The sequence below is a fragment of the Simochromis diagramma genome, unplaced genomic scaffold (assembly GCF_900408965.1).
Source record: "Simochromis diagramma unplaced genomic scaffold, fSimDia1.1 OVJJ01000293.1, whole genome shotgun sequence".
NCBI classification, from domain to species: domain Eukaryota; kingdom Metazoa; phylum Chordata; class Actinopteri; order Cichliformes; family Cichlidae; genus Simochromis; species Simochromis diagramma.
Genome location: NW_024386801.1, coordinates 6,559,537 through 6,578,068, shown reverse-complemented (window position 1 = coordinate 6,578,068; position 18,532 = coordinate 6,559,537). Strand labels below are relative to the sequence as shown.

General features: G+C 39.7%; 1 protein-coding gene across 1 annotated transcript; it reads right to left on the bottom strand.

Annotated features, from left to right (window-relative positions):
• Positions 1 to 3: 3 nt before the first annotated feature.
• On the bottom strand, positions 4 to 18,492 carry LOC120729633 (low affinity vacuolar monovalent cation/H(+) antiporter-like). The gene is given in 21 exon segments (XM_040025374.1): positions 4 to 1,842; positions 4,004 to 4,112; positions 4,217 to 4,295; positions 4,375 to 4,469; positions 4,543 to 4,688; positions 4,811 to 4,923; positions 6,448 to 6,479; positions 6,575 to 6,622; positions 6,624 to 6,697; positions 7,095 to 7,194; positions 7,493 to 7,676; positions 7,759 to 7,900; positions 7,979 to 8,078; positions 8,166 to 8,357; positions 8,571 to 8,723; positions 10,446 to 10,507; positions 10,585 to 10,701; positions 12,114 to 12,228; positions 12,325 to 12,431; positions 12,522 to 12,674; positions 15,326 to 18,492. Coding segments are annotated over 21 exon segments (2,265 nt in total). The 5' UTR covers positions 15,396 to 18,492; the 3' UTR covers positions 4 to 1,768.
• Positions 18,493 to 18,532: the final 40 nt, after the last annotated feature.

Here is an 18,532-nt window from a genome sequence, read left to right as displayed (position 1 = left end):
TTTAAAAACACATTTTGCCTTGCATTGAGCATTTGAATTCACGTTAACTGCAACTGTGCTGGTTCGATATCGAGCTGCGTTAATCTGACGGCTATTCTACTACGATCCCTTTTGTACACTGCGCCGCACTTCAGTTCCTTTAATCATGTCATGGCCTTATTCATTTCTATTTTGAAGCATTCTGCTTCACTGCGTGCTCAAACTTAGTAACGACGTTGCTTCAGATTGACATGTTCAATATTTGCATCATTTTTTTTGATGTTAATGAAAGCTCAATGATCTGTTGCATGTCAGTATGGTGTGCATGTCACTTTAAACTCTTGGGAGAAAAGTTGAATGTCTTTATAAAAGGCAAATATGGCTGCAATATGTTGTTTTGTAATTTCTGTGTACAAACAATTAAAAACGCAGGCAGCTGGTTTTTCAAAACATTGTATTGACTCACTTTTTTTTTTTTTTTTTTTTTTTTTTTTTTTTTTTTTTTTCTCCCCCCCCATAGCCTGTTCATAGAGAACAAATCTTTGCTGGCACAGCCTGCCATGCCTGGTTTCCAGTTAGTCTTTTGAAAAATCCAGTACACGAGCGTTCAGGTCTAAGGTGTTGCGTATCAGTGTGTACCTTAAAACATCATCTGAAACATTACAATTGGGTAATACAACCTAAAATGAACAAACGGCAGAATAATACAGTCATTTATTTAACAAAAACAAATTAAAAAAAAAAAAAAAAAAAATGTAGAAGCAGTTTGTTGAAAAGCTAGGTACCATCTTACTGCCTCTATAAGAGGCTAAGTACAAGCCAGATGCTGCTAATCAAATGTACTTGATGGTGGGAAGGAAGAACTCCTTTTGGTAAGTCTGTTTTATTTATAAGCATATTTAAAAACAACACAGGTTGACTAAAGTGCTGTACAATAAAACTCAGTCACAATTAAATGCTAGGGATTAATGTGTGGTAAGACCCCCTAGGGGTCTCCAAGGGATGGTGGTTTGGCAGCCACGGGACTTGGGACACGTGCAGTCATTGAGTCGACCATGAACTCTGAATACTAAAGTATTTTAGAGTCGAATACGAGGCCATCTAACTGATGAGTCGTGGCCAAATTGGGTAATGCAACAAAATGATCTGAAGCACAGCAGCAAATTGAAGTGTAGCAATGACATTTCAAACTCCAGACTTGCATCCAACTGAAATCCTGTCCCGGGACTGAGAGCTGTGCATGAACAAACGGGGTGTGTGGTAGTTGTTCACACACTGCTTCTGTTTTGGCGTAGCTTTGGTTAAATAATGACACTGTGTAATATCTCATGCTGTTGTCGTTCATCTGAGGCTGTGTTTGAATCATAAAATCTGTTAAGCACTGTGTGATGTAAAAGAGGGTAAACTTTCTAACATAATTCACACGACTCATTTAAAAATGTCACATCACACACAAAATTTTACTGCAGTTAAAATATACAAACTTCATCACAATTGTTCCTTTAAAGTATGATCAGTGCAGAAACTCCTGTTGTACAGTAAAAATAGTTGATGTCAGTTTGTAAAATATACTTTTTTTTTTTTAACAGCACTAGTCACAAAAGTACCATCCTGAGCTTACAATTTTTAGTTTTGTCTCAAGTATGATTACAATAAAAGAAATAAAATAGATTAAAAAAATTAAAGGTTCCATTTGGGATTCCCCCATCGACATTTATGCATAATTTGACGAGATAAGAACCTGCCAAAAAAACATCGGCAATTTGTGCAAAAAATCCCCATCCAACGTTCAACAGCCGGCTGGAGATGGAGCAAAGTAGTACTGAGCCAGGAGGATGAGGTAGACGACCACCAGAGCTGTACCTGGGAGAAAAAACACCCTAAAATAAGATTCAGGTCTTTCAGCTGCCATTAGTATCAGATCCCAGATATGCCTAAGGAGTAAACAAGAGCAACTAGAGAGCAAAACTCCTTCCAAAGGGCAAGGGCTATATCCATGATGTTTTTATTACAATATGCTAATGTCAGCCTGTTGTTCCGTTATCGTAGGGCTGTTGTAGGGAGTCGTATTGAATTTCATATGACTTGATATGGTTACTTTAAATTTTTTTGGCAATGATCGACTTTCAAGGTCAAACGCTTAGCCAACTAGGGTACTCCTGTCCCCCAAGGCCTAGTATATTGTTTTGAAGTTTTAAGACCATCCATAAAAAACTGGGCAGTATAAAGTTTTTATTTTTACATTTTACACATTTTTACATGCTCCCGCCCTTCAGGGGAAAAACAGCTCACTCTGGTTTTTTTCTTTTTGGTTAAAGTTTTAGATTTCAAAACAGCCGTCAGTAATGCAAAAATACAGTGCATGGACCCCTTTTATAGTCTTATGTGATGTATTTCACAAAGGGGGAGCACATTGTAAAAATTCTGTTTCTTAAATGCACATATACAGTGGGATGCAAAAGTTTGGGCAACCTCGTTAATAGTCATTCTTTTCCTGTATAAATCGTTGGTTGTTACAATAAAAAATGTCAGTTAAATATATCATGTAGGAGACACACACAGTGATATTTGAGAAGTGAAATGAAGTTTATTGGATTTGCAGAAAGTGTGCAATAATTGTTTAAACAAAATCCGGCAGGTGCATAAATTTGGCCACTGTTGTCATTTTATTGATTCCAAAACCTTTAGAACTAATTATTGGAACTCAAATTGGCTTGGTAAGCTCAGTGTCCCCTGACCTACATACACAGGTGAATCCAATAATGAGAAAGAGTATTTAAGGGGATCAATTGTAAGTTTCCCTCCTCTTTTAATTTTCTCTGAAGAGTAGCAACATGGGGGTCTCAAAACAACTCTCAAATGACCTGAAGACAAAGATTGTTCACCATAATGGTTTAGGGGAAGGATACAGAAAGATGTCTCAGAGATTTAAGCCGTCTGTTTCACAGTTAGGAACATATTGAGAAAATGGAAGACCACAGGCTCAGTTGAAGTTAAGGCTCGAAGTGGCAGATCAAGAAAAATCTCGGATAAACCGAAGCGACGAATGGTGAGAACAGTCAGAGTCGACCCACAGACCAGCACCAAAGAGCTACAACATCATCTTGCAGCAGATGGAGTCACTGTGCATCGTTCAACTATTCGGCGCACTTTACACAAGGAGATGCTGTATGCGAGAGTGATGCAGAGGAAGCCTTTTCTCTGCCCACAACACAAACAGAGCCGCTTGAGGTTTGCTAAAGCACATTTGGACAAGCCAGCTTCATTCTGGAATAAGGTGCTGTGGACTGATGAAACTAAAATTGAGTTATTTGTGCATAACAAGGGGCGTTATGCATGGAGGAACATGGATTCCACTCAGTATCAGCAGATTCTGGAGACCAATGTCCAGGAATCAGTGACAAAACTGAAGCTGCGCCGGGGCTGGATCTTTCAACAAGACAACGACCCGAAACACTGCTCAAAATCCACTAAGGCATTCATGCAGAGGAACAAGTACAACGTTCTGGAGTGGCCATCTCAGTCCCCAGACCTGAATATTATTGAAAATCTGTGGTGGGTGTTAAAGAGAGCTGTCCATGCTCGGAAACCATCAAACCTGAATGAACTAGAGATGTTTTGCAAAGAGGAATGGTCCGAAATACCTTCAACCACAATCCAGACTCTCACTGGAACCTACAGGAAGCGTTTAGAGGCTGTAATTTCTGCAAAAGGAGGATCTACTAAATATTGATTTCATTTCTTTTTTTGTGGTACCCAAATTTATGCACCTGCCTGATTTTGTTTGAACAATTATTGGACACAATCCAATAAACCTCATTTTACTTCTCAAATATCACTGTGTGTGTCTCCTATATGTTATATTTAACTGACATTTTTTATTGTAACAACCAAAGATTTATACAGGAAAATAATGACTATTAACAAGGTTGCCCAAACTTTTGCATCCCACTGTATATGATACAGAGCCAGCTATCCACAATTTCAGCTCCAAAATCTTTTAAACTTACTAACTTTAACTTACCCTGAAAATAATCACACTTGCCATCCATGAAGATGTAGTTGACCAAGATCACACTGAAGATGCTGGCCCACAGGTGCTGGTCACTGAAAATCAACACAAATCCCACATCCTGGGAAAGGCAGAGATAGATTGTGTCTATTATAAAACACTGTAAAGCAGCAGAATGACTTGTATTTATATATGAATAAATGAAGGATTAAAATGAAGGCTTACATAGAAAGCATTAAATAGGACCAGTATTGGTATTTGTAGCATGCAGACCTGCACAGCGATACAGCTTCCCACCTCGAGGCTGGAATAATAAAAGAAAAGTAGATACAAATGATGCTCTTCAAACTGTTCCTGTAGCTTATTGATGAGACGGGATGTACCTGAGACTGATGTTGTTCTGGAGTGCAAACTGGATCCCGTTAACAATCTCGGGGATCTCAGGAACCATAGCCAGAACGGTCACCCCGATGAAATACTGCCAGGAGAGAAGAAAACATTAAAGCTATAACATACAAACAGCCTGAGCGTGCTCAGATCCGTGTACTTACCTGAGAGATGTTTGGTTGGCTTAGTATGGGCTGAATGTGCTCGGTGGCAAGATCGGCACAAGCAGACGTGAGCACCGTAGCCAAGATGAGGATGACCAGAGACCTCCAGCGTGACCAGTGGACCACCGTCCCGTGGTGGCCACTCACTGGTGAGATTATAGTATTGTAAGTAAGCATCAAACACAGCTCACTTTTCTCTAAAATAGCAAAATGTAACATGAAATTTTTGGCTGACCTGTTAAGTGTGACTCGTTAGAGTGATTCATACCCTGTACTTCTCCTACGTGGATGTTGTAAATGTGGGAGTGCGTCTTCAGAGTGAAGAGCAGACCGATGATGTAGGCAACGGGCAGGAGGGCACACACGGTGTACACCAGAGGCCTAAAAACAAACATTGCACAATTAATGAGCAGCAAGTGCAGCAAAATGATGATGAATGAGGCCTTAATGTGTGGTTTTTAGACACAGTTTCTACAGCTTCAGATTGAATTACTCCTCTCCAGGAAGATTTGTTTCATTAGACTGGTGCAGCAGTTAGCTTTGCCACCTCACAGTGGAAGGGTCCATGGTTTGAATCTCCTGGTGGAGTCAGGACTTTCTGTGTGGAGATTGCGTGTTCTCCTCGCGTCCTGCAGAGGTGAACTGTTTATTCTAATTTGACTTTAGGTTTAGATGGGAGCCTGAACGGTTTTGCGGTTTAGGTCCCTTGACAGAGTGGGCACCTATCCATGGTGAACCCTGCCTCTACTCTTGGGTCTGCTGGGATAGAGGTCAAGAAAATGGATGGCTAGGAAAAGAGAAAAGCCCTAAAAGTAATTTAGGGAATATTTAGATTTAGCAACATCAGATATTCACTTTCAAATTACAATGTCAAAGTAATTCCCAATTATATCCATCTATACTTTTAACTGCTGGAGCCAACCCCAGTAACATTGGGAAAGAGAGACAGACACCGTCCACACCTTTGCCAATTCAGAATAACCACTCGGACTAACATGCATGTCTTTGAACTGTGAGACACAGACACAGGGATGATGCTCAGAAGCCCCGCAGCTGGCCAGCAGGTCCGAACCAGGAGCTTTCTTGTTGTGATGTAACGGTGCTCACCACTGCACCACCCAACAATGATCACTTTAATAAAAAGTTAAGTTGGTACGTTAAATTGGAGAATCCGCTTAGAACACCTCACCGGCCACTTTGATAGGTACACCTGTTTAATTGCTTATTAATTCAAATATGTAATTAGCAACACTATGGTTGTTCCCATGGTCCAATGAGTCTCAATTTCTGCAACAACATTCGGGTGTTTCAGCTGCTAACCTTTCTTTACATCGCTTCCATTTTCCCTGCGCTCAAAGCAGACGTCATTGCTTTAGTCCAATCATTTTGCTGCCCGCCTTCTCCAGCCTGCATCCTTTTTTGTCATTCTGTTTTTTTGGGTCTCATTCCTACAGGCCACTTCCTCACCATGTCCAGCTCAATATCTAAGCCTTCATCTTCATCTATCCTCCAGGTGTCCTCTCATAATTCCTCACTGCTGGGCTTTGTTCTGCTATGATGGGACATCGGAGTCTAATTGCCAAATGGCTTAAATTAATTCTGTATCTCAAAAATCTTTTTCAGTTCTTACAAATGATTTCTCCCTATTGAACTGAAGGAAAAAGGGGGTCCAAGCCAGTACTCGCAAGGGGTAGCTAATGAAATGTCCAGTGAGTGTATCTGCATGTATGTGTAATGATAATGTATCACCAAAGGAAGCACTGCATCATATTCCTTAGTTTTGCAGGTGATTTTTATGCTGCACATAATGTGAGCTGAACAGCTGTGAGGACGTTATTCTTGAAAATGAACTGTGCAGTTCTAAAAAAAATATTTATTAGTAGATAAATTTGAAAAATAACTTACTGGACATGGTTGTGAAACAGTGTACCATTGCTCTGTTGAAAACAACAACAACAACAACAATAAAAACATTGTACATGTGCAGTACAGTGCATACGGACAGGGTGTCCTCCTGGCTAATGATACCTACCAGGTCATAGTGGCAGTTGTGGCAGACAAACGGCCCGCTGCTGTTTGTCCCCGGTAGAGTTGGTACAGGAGTCACACACCAAGTTCCCATAAGCCTTAGAGAAGAGCGTGGGTGCGAACACACCTGCCAATAACATTCAGAGGAGGGAAGTGAGTGTTTAACACTGTTTGTAATGTTTTTAAACTATAAGATGTTTCTGGGGAGAATAAAAACAGAAACTGTTCGTGCTGCTTTCAGCTGACTTGATTCATGAAGACAATCCTCTTAGACTTAGCTTGTATTCGGTGTTTTAAGGGCACCAGTTCGATGGTATTTGCATTTGATTATTTAATATCCAGAGATTATAATGGCCGACATCTGCTGCGGGTGTTACTTACTAACAAAAACAATGAAATAAAACTATCGCAGGCATAAACATTTGTTTTCTGATTGTGGCACATACATGCTATTCACATATTTTCATGTGGCAGTCTGAACTGCTTCTGCAGCCTTCTGCGTGTGCTGATTTTCAAATACGTGCCTCCTATAGAGATGAAAAGCAGCGCGCAGCTCACTCCGGCAGAACGGCTGTTGAACCTTTGCTCACTGTGACGGAGACCTCCAATTATCATGCAAATGCCCTGAAAAGCAAACAAAACATGACGTCTCACTCATACATGCTTATTTAACACATTTCTCAAACCTACGCCTTGAAAATATATATAAAGTATACTGGTGCTGGCACTAACTGTGTTACTTAAAAACTGACGTACTGGCATTTTTTCTTTTTTTGTACAGGTAGACTTTCCAACATATTAGCCATTCATGTTGTTGTGCACAGCAGTGCAGTGCCAAAAGGCTGTAGGTAAGTCTTACCTACTAACTAACCAACTAACAAACCTAAGCTAAGCAAGCTAAACAAGATGAAGCTTGACTCACAGGAATAAAGAGGATACATCCAAGCAGTGTCCCAGTCAGCGCAGCCTTAACAACCTCCTCCAGACAGGTGTTAGCTTGCTGGTGACCCCTGAGCAGGGCTGTGATGTAAAAGGTTAGTTCTGTGATGGAACCAAAGGTGGCGTTGACCACAGCGCCCACAGCAAAGTTACTCTGAGCTGAAATGCTGCAAATGCAAAAACGAAATAAAAAAATCAGAGACTCTGTTCTGCTTCTCGAGGTGTTAATGGTTAATGAAAAATACTTACCTGGCAATTCCCATGCCAATGTAATATGACAGAGGTATGATGGAGCCAATTGCTATGGTGAATTTGACATCGGAGCTGGCGTACTTGTTTTCTCTGTCAATATATCCAGTTACCAGGGCAACTATCACTAGAGGGAGGAGGTCTGAGACAGGAGTCAAGGATGATAACAGGTCTTTATATCACAGAAGGAAACACACACATTTTATGTGTAAAAGGATACTGGCAGCAAACACATTAATCCCATCAATCGTGTACTTGTAGTAGTACCAGTTGGCAGCGTGGTAGCAACACAGTAGCGCTCTGGTCTCATAGCCCTGATGCTAAAAGTGAAGAAAACCAAAGAAAATGGTGCATTAGGAACTCCCCAGGACTATGCAGTGACCAATAAGTGACCAAATCACCTGTACCTTCCTCTGTGAGCCAGCAGAGATAGACACATCCTCAGGAGGCAGCAGGAGGATGACGCCCAGAGTTCGTGCGTTCATCTTGAAAACTGGAATGGTGAAGACCAGGATCCAGGAGATGAAGCACGCCAGAGAGTGAACGACCACCAGAGGAGGATATCCCAGCAGCAGCCACACATAGGTGGCAAAACGACGCTGTACAACAAGAAGGGCACATTGTATAACGATATGTTACACTTGCAGCAAAAAATCTGCTAAACATGCAATGTATTCAGTGCTAGGTCAGTTTTACTTCTATAACCCAGTACTGCAAATTACAGCAAGCAACACCCTCTGCCCTAAATGCCAAAGTCTTACTTGTGAATTTCCGGTATCTATATATATATGTTTTTAAGTGTGAACATTTACCCAGTAAGGAGTGCGCAGAGGTCGGTCTGGCATCTCTGGGACTGGCACCTCTGTGGGTGATGGCAGCAGAAATGGTGAGTTATCTTCTTCCGCCTCCATACTGCACTCACAGTCTGGTGCGCGCTCACAGCATCGCCTCAGTGTATTTCCCATCTGGAGGAACACAACCAAAAAGATGTCTTTTACAATCATGCTTCAGGTCTATTCAGTGGTTTTATTAAGGTACAACTTAACAACATGCACACATTTAAGGTACTCCTGCAGCAAAGATTCTACAATGTACTTAAAACAGTGGTGTCCAAACCCAGGCCTCAAGGGCCGGAGTCCTGCAGGTTTTAGATGAGTCCTTGATCCATCACTGCTGATTTCAATGGCTATTACCTCCTCAACATGTCTTGAAGTTCTCCAGAGGCCTGGTAATAAACTAATCATTTGATTCAGGTGTGTTGACCCAGGGTAAGATCTAAAACCTGCAGGACACTGGCCCTCGAGGCCTGGAGTTGGCCAAGCCTGACTTAAAACATGCTGTAAATGAAAGAGTCAGTGGAAACATGGCATAAAATTACTGCCTACTGACCAATTAACTGCAATTAAAAAGCTTATTTTTCCATGCTGTGCATTAAATCACCAGATTAACAATTAAGCATCATCTCTTGTTCTTTTTTTCAGTTTTACTATTAGATATTCTACGTTGTTCATAGTTTTTTAGTCACCATTTGATAATATTTCAAAGTAGATGTCACAGGGATCATTTTCTGTGGAGGAGAGAAGAGTCAAATGACCCTTAAAACACCCTCTTTTTGATTGGTCAGATGCTGCCAACACCCTTTTATGTGAATGCGCAGGAGAAAGCCTGGGTTAACGTAACAAACTGATGACCAGCTTCATGTGACTGTTTATCCTGATTTCCAATTTTAGGGTAAGTAAATCCAGATAACAGAAAGATACCCTGGGAATGCTGAATGAATTCGTAGTATAGGGCCCAGGTTATGTGTTCGGCATACGCTACCATGCTGATTTAAGCAGGTAATATATAAAGACAGTTTCATGACACAGAAAACTTTGACTTTAAGCTCGTTGAGCCATTAATCTCACTTCACAGTACACCTCTCTGTGTATGGGGAACAAATACAGATGCTGTGACACAGACTAAGAGAAGGAGAGAGAGGGGGGATTAAGGAATAACGAACAGGAGGATAACAAGCACAATCCCATACAAGTGAAGATTATCAGGAAAATTAAGGGGACTGTCGAGAAAAGTGGGACAGAGAGAGACTGAAGTTTCCCGGTTTACCTCTCATTACATCTGAGAAAGGGTGAAAAGGGTTAAAATCCAGTCTTTTCACAGTCTTCACTTTCATTTTTGGAGTGATAATTGAAACTCTTATTTTGCTAATAGTAACTTTATTCTTAATCAAAGGGATAAATCAAAGTATAAGTCTGAGAGAAATGTAGTTTGACCTGTGAAAACGTCTAGACCAGGAGTAAAACTAATCCATAAACAACAGAAAACAAACCTTCAAACAGGAAGTACCAAAACAAAAACTAAACACGGAGACAAAGATACAAAGAAGCAATGGAGGACAGGGACATAAAGCAGAATAACAAGTCAGAGGAAGGAGGCGTTAGGGACACACTGAGGGAACTCACTGAGGGTGTTCAAAGTCGCCCTTGCACCCTGAACGTGCCGCAATAACAAGTTGTTGCAAATGCACTGTTGCAGACTTGTGACATCATTCAGAAAAACAAAACTTCTGCTTTAATGACCACGAGTCAATGAAGAAACTACTGGATTTACTGTGAATCAGTCTGATGCTGGCTAAATGAAAAGAACCACAGACAACAGCAGGAATATTAACTCAACCCAAACAGCACCTCGTGGATTGGGTTGCCAAACGGCCACAGGAAGTAGCAGCACAGCTTCCAGCACAGTTTACCTGAAGACAGAAACAGAGTGAAGAACAAAGGGAATTGCAGATGATCAATTATTATCATTATCTATTACCTCACCTACCATATGGTACCCCAGTAACAGTGATGAACATCAGTGTGCCAACCAGGAAATATGCCAGAGAAACCCACCAACCAAACAGGAGCACGTAGGCTACGTTTCCACATGTGATGAAATGACCTGACAGCAGAAGGACACAGAGAATGAAAGAAGTGTTTCAGCAGAAATATCTTTACGCTTTTAGGATTTATGAATATAATTTAACTTAAATTTCATTAATTAATGCAAAAAAGAACAGAATAAATAGACAGATTTCACTTCCAGATTATTATTATCAGACACTTTTTTTATTAACAATGTTACTAAAGCCTCAAAATATAATAACAAAAAATTCTATTGTCATCAGATTTAGTTCAGGTAAGGATTTGTAAGTCTTATCAGTTTCTTCATTGTTGTTACATGTAATGTGTTCAAAAGAACTTGACAGCCAGTTTTATCTTCTACAACTAATTCATATCAAAGATGGTTTCAAAGGTTTTTTTAAAGTAACGTTCATAAAAGATTTTCTCAACTAAAAACTAAAACGAGGCACAAAAAATGTGTGTAAATTGGTTAAATGGTAACAACTGTCTTACTCCCTCTGACTCACTCCTCACTTTTTCCGAGGAGAATGATGCTATTTTACAATATTAAATCTGACTTGAATCTTTGATCAAATGTCATGATCCTGGGTCATTTGACCCAGCATTTTGAGGTTTCTTGTGTTTTTCTCATTTTGTATTATGTTTAAGTCCACTTTGTTAAGGGTTTATTCTATAGTACCTTGGTTATTCTGTTTAGCTTTCGTTTATTAGATTCCCACCTGTGCTTTTGCCCTCTGTGTCTCCCTCTGTGTCTTTGTGTGTTTGCTTGTGCCTTGTTTCCCCTCCTTGTGTTTTATTCCATCATGTTTATTCTATGTTTCCCCAGCTCGTTATGTCTCCTCTCTCTACCTCATGTTTCTTCGCTCCCTCTCCTCCACTCTTGCGTCATGTTCCTTCGATTCGTATTTTATTGTGAAGGTCCCATGTTTTCTTGTCTAGTTGTGTTCCCCGTGCGTTCTCACTTCCCTCGTTTTCCTTCTGTGTATTTATGTCAGCGTCTCCCTCAGTTCTGTGTCGTGATCTCCCTCATAGTTGCGTGTGTTTCACTGTGTTCCTAGTTATGTTCCCAGTATAGTTTTCTATCACTTTTTTAAATTCTCTGCAATAAAGCTGCATTTTGAGTTCACGTTTCGCCTCAGTTGAGTCTGCGTTTGGGTCCTCTCCTGCCTGCACACAGCTGATTTATGACATCAAACTTTCAAATCTATCACTATTATTATTTCTCTTATTCTAAACCGAGACGTAGTGACAAGAAAACATGTTAGTTTTTAAATACATTTTTTTAAATACATTTACCCTTTCATTACAGTAATTTAGCTGTAGTGTTTCTCAGCAATTATCTTTGTGCTCAACTTCAATGAACACGACAAATAATGCACGAGATTTAACAGACTGATATCATGCATCAACACAAACTTTACATAAAACAAAAACATTAACAAAACATACCTGGACCTGAATGCGGTTTTATGACATTCAGCTCAGAGTATAGTTCTTTCACAACATCTGACCGGCCTTCAAACGGCCGCTCCGTCACGTGGCTCTTCCACTTTCTAAACCCAAACTGATAAAAACGCACACACAGACAGCAATCAATTACTCCAGTGTCCTCAACTCGGCTCACTTTCTTTTCCTGTGCAAAACTCTTCCGGTTTCTTACTCTGTAATTGTTGACCAGTTTGTTGGCTTCCACTTCATTCTCGGCTCTGATGGTTTTCTTATTTTGGCTTTCCTCCCAGCTGTCTTCGCATGCATGATGGCTCGGACCTACAATGAGAAAATAACCAAGAAATGGCTGCAAATATCTCTTAACAGGAGAGCTGGATATGGATATAAAGACTGGTAAACTACACTCACATGCACATGCACATGCAGCAGTGCATTTTGTTGCAGAATATAAGGAGTGTTGTGAAGATGGAGTGGAGGAGTCTGCGTGCTGAGCGCCACACAGTCGATCATGGGCCTGTTCATTACTGTAACCTAACAGAGGATCATGCTCGCTTGAAGAATCTGTAACACCAAAGAAACAAAAACTGAAAGATGTCAAAGACAGCATTCATACACCAAGCGCCATCCTTAAAAAGACCCAGACTGGAACTTAGCATGAGCTGTTTTTGCCAGGTGTCCATGGGCCTGAAAAGGACATCCCATAATATATGGTAATAGGCAGCATTTTGTGTTCAATCAGGTTTTAATCAAATATATTGTTGTGGCACAGCAGTGAATTTACAATGACTTTTAGAATAATCAGACAATTTAATTTCAATTGTATTTTTATAGCACGGAATCACAACAATTTGGAATTTGGAAGTGAGCAATCTGGGAAAAAAGCAATTTCAGCAACTTACGGCATTTCAGATTTTCACCCACAACCATCTCCAGATTTATAGAGAATGGTCTGAAAAAAAACATCCACTGCCCAGAGATCACAGGAGAATGCAGAAAGGCAACATTATCTCAAAGAACCACTCGTTACATCTGAGCTAAGCAGAATTACAATTTGTAATTCTCGCGAACATTCAGGTACAGTTAGAATTTGGAGTAAATAACATGAAAACTATGGATCCATCCTGCTGTGTATTAATGGTTCAGTACAAACTCAGGACCCCTCAGCACCCATCACTGATGGCTGTTTCAAGCAGAATAACGCAGCATGTCACGAACAGTTAAGCTGTGCCAAACTATTCCAACACTCGCTCCTCTGAACTGATAAGACAAATAAAGACATCACATGGAAACTGTTTCAAAAATCACTAATCACCGTAACCCCAACTCTGTAAAAGACTTCAGCAAGAAAATCATCACATGAAGAAAAATCAAAATAGCATGACTCTCAATCGATTCTCCAAAGTAAATGGCCTGTATTTTATAGAGCGCTTTACTAGTCCCTAAGGACCCCAAAGCGCTTTACATATCCAGTCATCCACCCATTCACACACACATTCACACACTGGTTAAAACAGTAATCAGAGAAGGGCAGTTTTTAAGTATCTTGCTCCCCACTTGCACATATTGCATCTGGGTCAAAAAGTATGATGTGCATATAGAATCAGATACACTGTGTCACAGTGGACGCCAGGTTTTGAGGTTTTTGTGGTTTCATGATTTCTTTTTGCTTTTGAAAAGGGATTTATGTTTGAGCTCTTTAGTCTTTTAATGATTAGACTTTATGTGCCCCTTGTTCTTATGAGCTGTTGGTTATTCTACACCTTGAGTCCTTTGCTTAGCTTTTGTTGGCAATAGGTTACTTGCCTTTTGTGTTCCCCATTCTGTTCTTTCACTCCTGTCTCCATGTGTGTGTCTTTTTTCTCGGTATTAGTTACGTCTTGTTTTATTTTGATAGTCTCTTGTCCTCATATGCTTTGTATTTAGTTCTACTTCCCTTGTCTCGTCCTCCAGGACCACAGAGTACAGGAGGATTGGAAGACAATTCTTTGCAAGATATCCCCTCATCTGTTGCTTTAATATTGGCCTTGGTGATTCTGGTGAATTCAAATGAAATATCATGTGACTGTCATCATTTTCCTACTAATTGAACCATTAAGTGACCCCCTCATGCCATACAAACAGGGGCTTTGTAAACCTGTCAGTGTAGATGAGGAGATTCTGATTTGCCTTCCCTCTATGTCCCTTCAAAAGCTGCACACAAAACGCCTCATCTCTTAAATTTTTCACTATTATTATTATTCAATGACATGATGAGACGTGTACATAGATCTCCCGAGGGGCATAAAAGGCTTTCTATCTATCTTAACTTGACCTGATTAAAGTAGCTAGATTTGTTACAGTGAAACCAGACTTGTGACAGCAATTAAAGCAAGGAAAGCGCCTGCAGCCATTCAGAAAGATACAGAAGATTGATGAATGAATGGATACATAACAAACCAGATGCATCAAAGGCAATGTGGGCACATCGGTCCTGACTTCCCTTTTTCAACAGCTCAAATTGGCTCACACACTTTTAGGTAGTCTTGTTTTGTTATCCTGGTTCTGCTTTTTTGTTGGCTTCCTTAAGTGTGTCTGCAAATACAGCAGCTGCAGTGTTATATGATGGTGTTAGTGACTGTGCACACACACAGCATCACCTCGATACACTATCGTGATTTTGTTCTTTAGTGTGCATGAGTATTTGAGAACACTGAGAATGCCTTTTAAGAAAGAAATCACCCTTGTTCCTGTGAAATCAAATACAAGTAACTAAAAATGCTGTTATCTTTAAGTAACAGAGAAGCTTGAGTAAGAATGGAAGAATTGTTTAAATATGCAGTAATGAATTAATATATTTTCTATTTCTTTGTTTAAGCCTCTATGGCGTGAAAACTGGACATTGGCTGTTGTAATATTTGGCTTTCAGGAACGTTTGTCAGGTACATATAAAGACACTGGACAGGAGGGCACTATTTATGACATTTTATAGGTCTATATTAATCTAAAAATTAACTGAAATATATGTTAATTAGTTGAGCGCTATCATTGATTAGTTGAGAGCACAACCGTGCAATAACTCCATAATGAGCTCCTGTAAATATCAGTGTAAACAAAGCCTACGCAGACAGAAATAAAGCGGAGACAGTTAAAATGGAGAGTGTAATAACGGTGCTGTTAGCGACACATAACAAATAAAGTTATAAGACGCTAAATAATGAGCTCGTGCCGCTCACCTTGCGCGTGTTCAGCCGGCCTCCTCCTCCGGCTGGTCGTGTCCGGGCTCCCCGTGGACGACAGAGACATCTCCGCCGGTAAAAACACTTCACCGTTTGCTGAGTGTGTTACCGGAGCCTGACCGGATCATCTCCTCGGATGCTGCTGTCGCTGTCGCGTGGACTCACTTGATTTAATGAGTGTTATGGAGCGTGGAATTATGGGAAATGTAGGCCTCTGGCGTCTTAAAGGGAAAAGCCACAATAAAACGCAACAACTATTCACTTCAGCTCAGCCGAGCCTTTGTTAACTGAAAAATAAAAATACAAAGTCGTCTGACTAAATAAATAAATATTTTTTTTAATATATGTATATTTGTTTTTATTTCAGCTATTTAACTTTACAATAATTACATTTTGTTATTAAAAAGGCTAAGTGTGAGTGGTATGGACTCTTTTACCCTTCTTGAACTGTTGCTGGTACTGAAGGTGTTGCCAGTTTAGTTAATTCATTTGAAAGGACTCCCGGTGTCCGGTGCAAGTCGTGAAACAAACACTTCTTATTAATTATACTTCTTATTAATTATATAATGATGCTGGCATATTAGTGAATTAAACATTGTATTTCATAAATATCGCATGGTTTGTGTGGTATACAACGAGACTATTTTAGGTTTGTGAATCTTGGTAAAATACAGAATTCGGTGTAAATAGAAAACGAGATAAATGACAGCACTGAACTTACTAAATGTTATGAAATGCATCAGAACCCAGGTCGTTAATACCAAGGACCAACAAACAGCTGTTTCTCTTTCTATTTTTATCGCTCTTTTTCACTAAAAAGGTCACATCCTTCAGCTTAGTTTCACTCAATATATTTCTCTTGGTTATTCATGGTCCACATCCAGTGGGCATACAAACGACCGCGGTTGCTATATCTGAAAAACAAAATAATAATAAACTGGGCCAATTTAGTTGTATATATGTGTTAAAGAGTGTAGATTTTCTAAACAACAAAACTGCACAGTTATGTGGTGCGTTTGACTTGAAAATGACTGTAGGCCAGCAGAAACACAGCAAATAGCTCCACGATATGGTCACATGTAGCTATGACATGAAGCGGTTTGTCCTGTTTTTAGGTTTTAGCAGAGGTTTCGTACTATAAGCACCAAACACACTTTTAAAATGGAAAAGGTTACATAGTTGCCTTGTTTAAAAAAACGCCATGAATAAGACATTAAAGCACTCAATGGTTACATTCTAAATCCAGACAGGAGGTTCTTTGCAAAGTCAGTGCCTTATTATCAGCTTCTTTCTTGCTACCATAAATATATCTAAATAAATTTTAAATAAATTAATTTAGAACTGTAGCACAGAAACTCCCTCAGTATACTGCACACTGTCCCAGAATAGTTTGAGGATCAGACAGCTCCAGAAACCATCTGAGCTGTCCAGACTTTAGTTTTTTGGAGTTAGGAAAAAAAAAAACCTACACAATTTTTCAATGAAAATCACTCCACATATATGGCTGTTGTAGTTATTTTGATATTTATTATAGATGTCCATTATAGAGGTGACTGCAATTGCCAATTCACATTTAGTCTTCATATAATTTATTGAACGGCCCCTCAAATTAATAATGATCCTCTATAATTATCCACTTGTGCTTTTATACATTTCAGAAATAAATGCTTAAATGAATGTCTCATTATTATCTGATATATTTAATATGCGTCCTTTAACATTCTTGTCAAAGTGATGTTTAAGTTGGAGGTCCTGAAATAGAAATCCTGACGAGCTAGTTTGTATCTATCAGGCAAATTTTTAAATGTGTCCACCAACAGACACAGCGCTGACAGTCCTCGTCTCCTCCACTGGATAAACCTGTTATCATTTGCAGCAGGTTTAACTAGTGTTATAACTTAATCAGAGGAATCATGAATTTGAATTTTGGCCACGTGGCCACAACTGATAAACAAGCTTTACATTGTAGTGTAAAGTTAGAGACCTTTGCGTTTCAGAAGGAAATGGTCGCACTCAGGCAGACTCAGAGTAAAGCAGTGCACACTGATTTGACTGGTGAATGAGAGACGGTGCAATCAAAAAGATCCCACAGAAAATTTGCTTAAACTCACCAGCGTGTAAAACTAGAGACTGATGATTGAAAACTCTTGCACATTTTATGTGAGCTAGGCTTAACTTTGTTGGGCACTGAATCTGGGTCAACATTATCTCCTTTTTCTCCTCTAATGGAGGCTGGTCCAGTATGGTGAAGAAGATAAGAAAGAAAGTACTGGGAAATACTGCTCCTTTACATTTAAAAACTGGCTCTCATTTCATCTACCACTTCTAGGTCATTTCACTCAGTTACTAAGTATGAAAACAAACTATTCAACCTCAGCTGCTGTGTTCCAGTCAAACATATTTTTCATCTATAAAGATTGCTTACTGTGAAAAAAATATTTAGCATCTTAAGAACTTTTTTTTTGGGGGGGGGGGGGGGGGAATAGTTTTTAACTAAACTTTTGCATTCAAAATAAGAATCTATTATTTGACTAATCTTATGTGTAGTTTGGCATTACATTTGGCTTAGCTTAAGATTCTGTGCATATATCCACTGTGTTGGCCTGTCTTCACATGTCGATGTTGTGTAAATGTTCAACTGTTAGAGGAGTAAGATAAACAGCTGACAAGGTCAAATGTGAGATGTCCGGATTATTGCGTTCTGGCAAAATGAACATTTGCTGGCAAATAAAACTTGAGGCCACGCAGACCCTAAAAAGGTCTCTGTGACCCAGAGTTGGACCTGTAAATAAACTCTTTAATCTCAAACTGTGACCAGCACACTGATCTTTTATTGTAGTTTCATCTCCTTTCCCACCAATACAACTTCTTATCAAGTTTCTCAAAATTATATTACACATAACCAAAAACAAATGAAGAGTAGGAGGCTGATACAACATAGGAAGGGGCTTTTGAGATCTCATGCCTACATGTAAATGTAGCAGCAAATATAAATCATTCACTTTAGAGCTCTTTGGGTAAAACTGGGATCAAACCATGGCAAAGTCCTTGTTTTCTATAGATAAGAACCTTGTTTAACAAACACACTCCAGTGGATGTACTGGGGGCAACTCAGGGTTCAGTATCTTGTCCAAGGATGCTTCAACATGCAGAATGAGGAAGTTTGGGGCACAAACCACAGACTTTCCGATTGGTAGACGACCC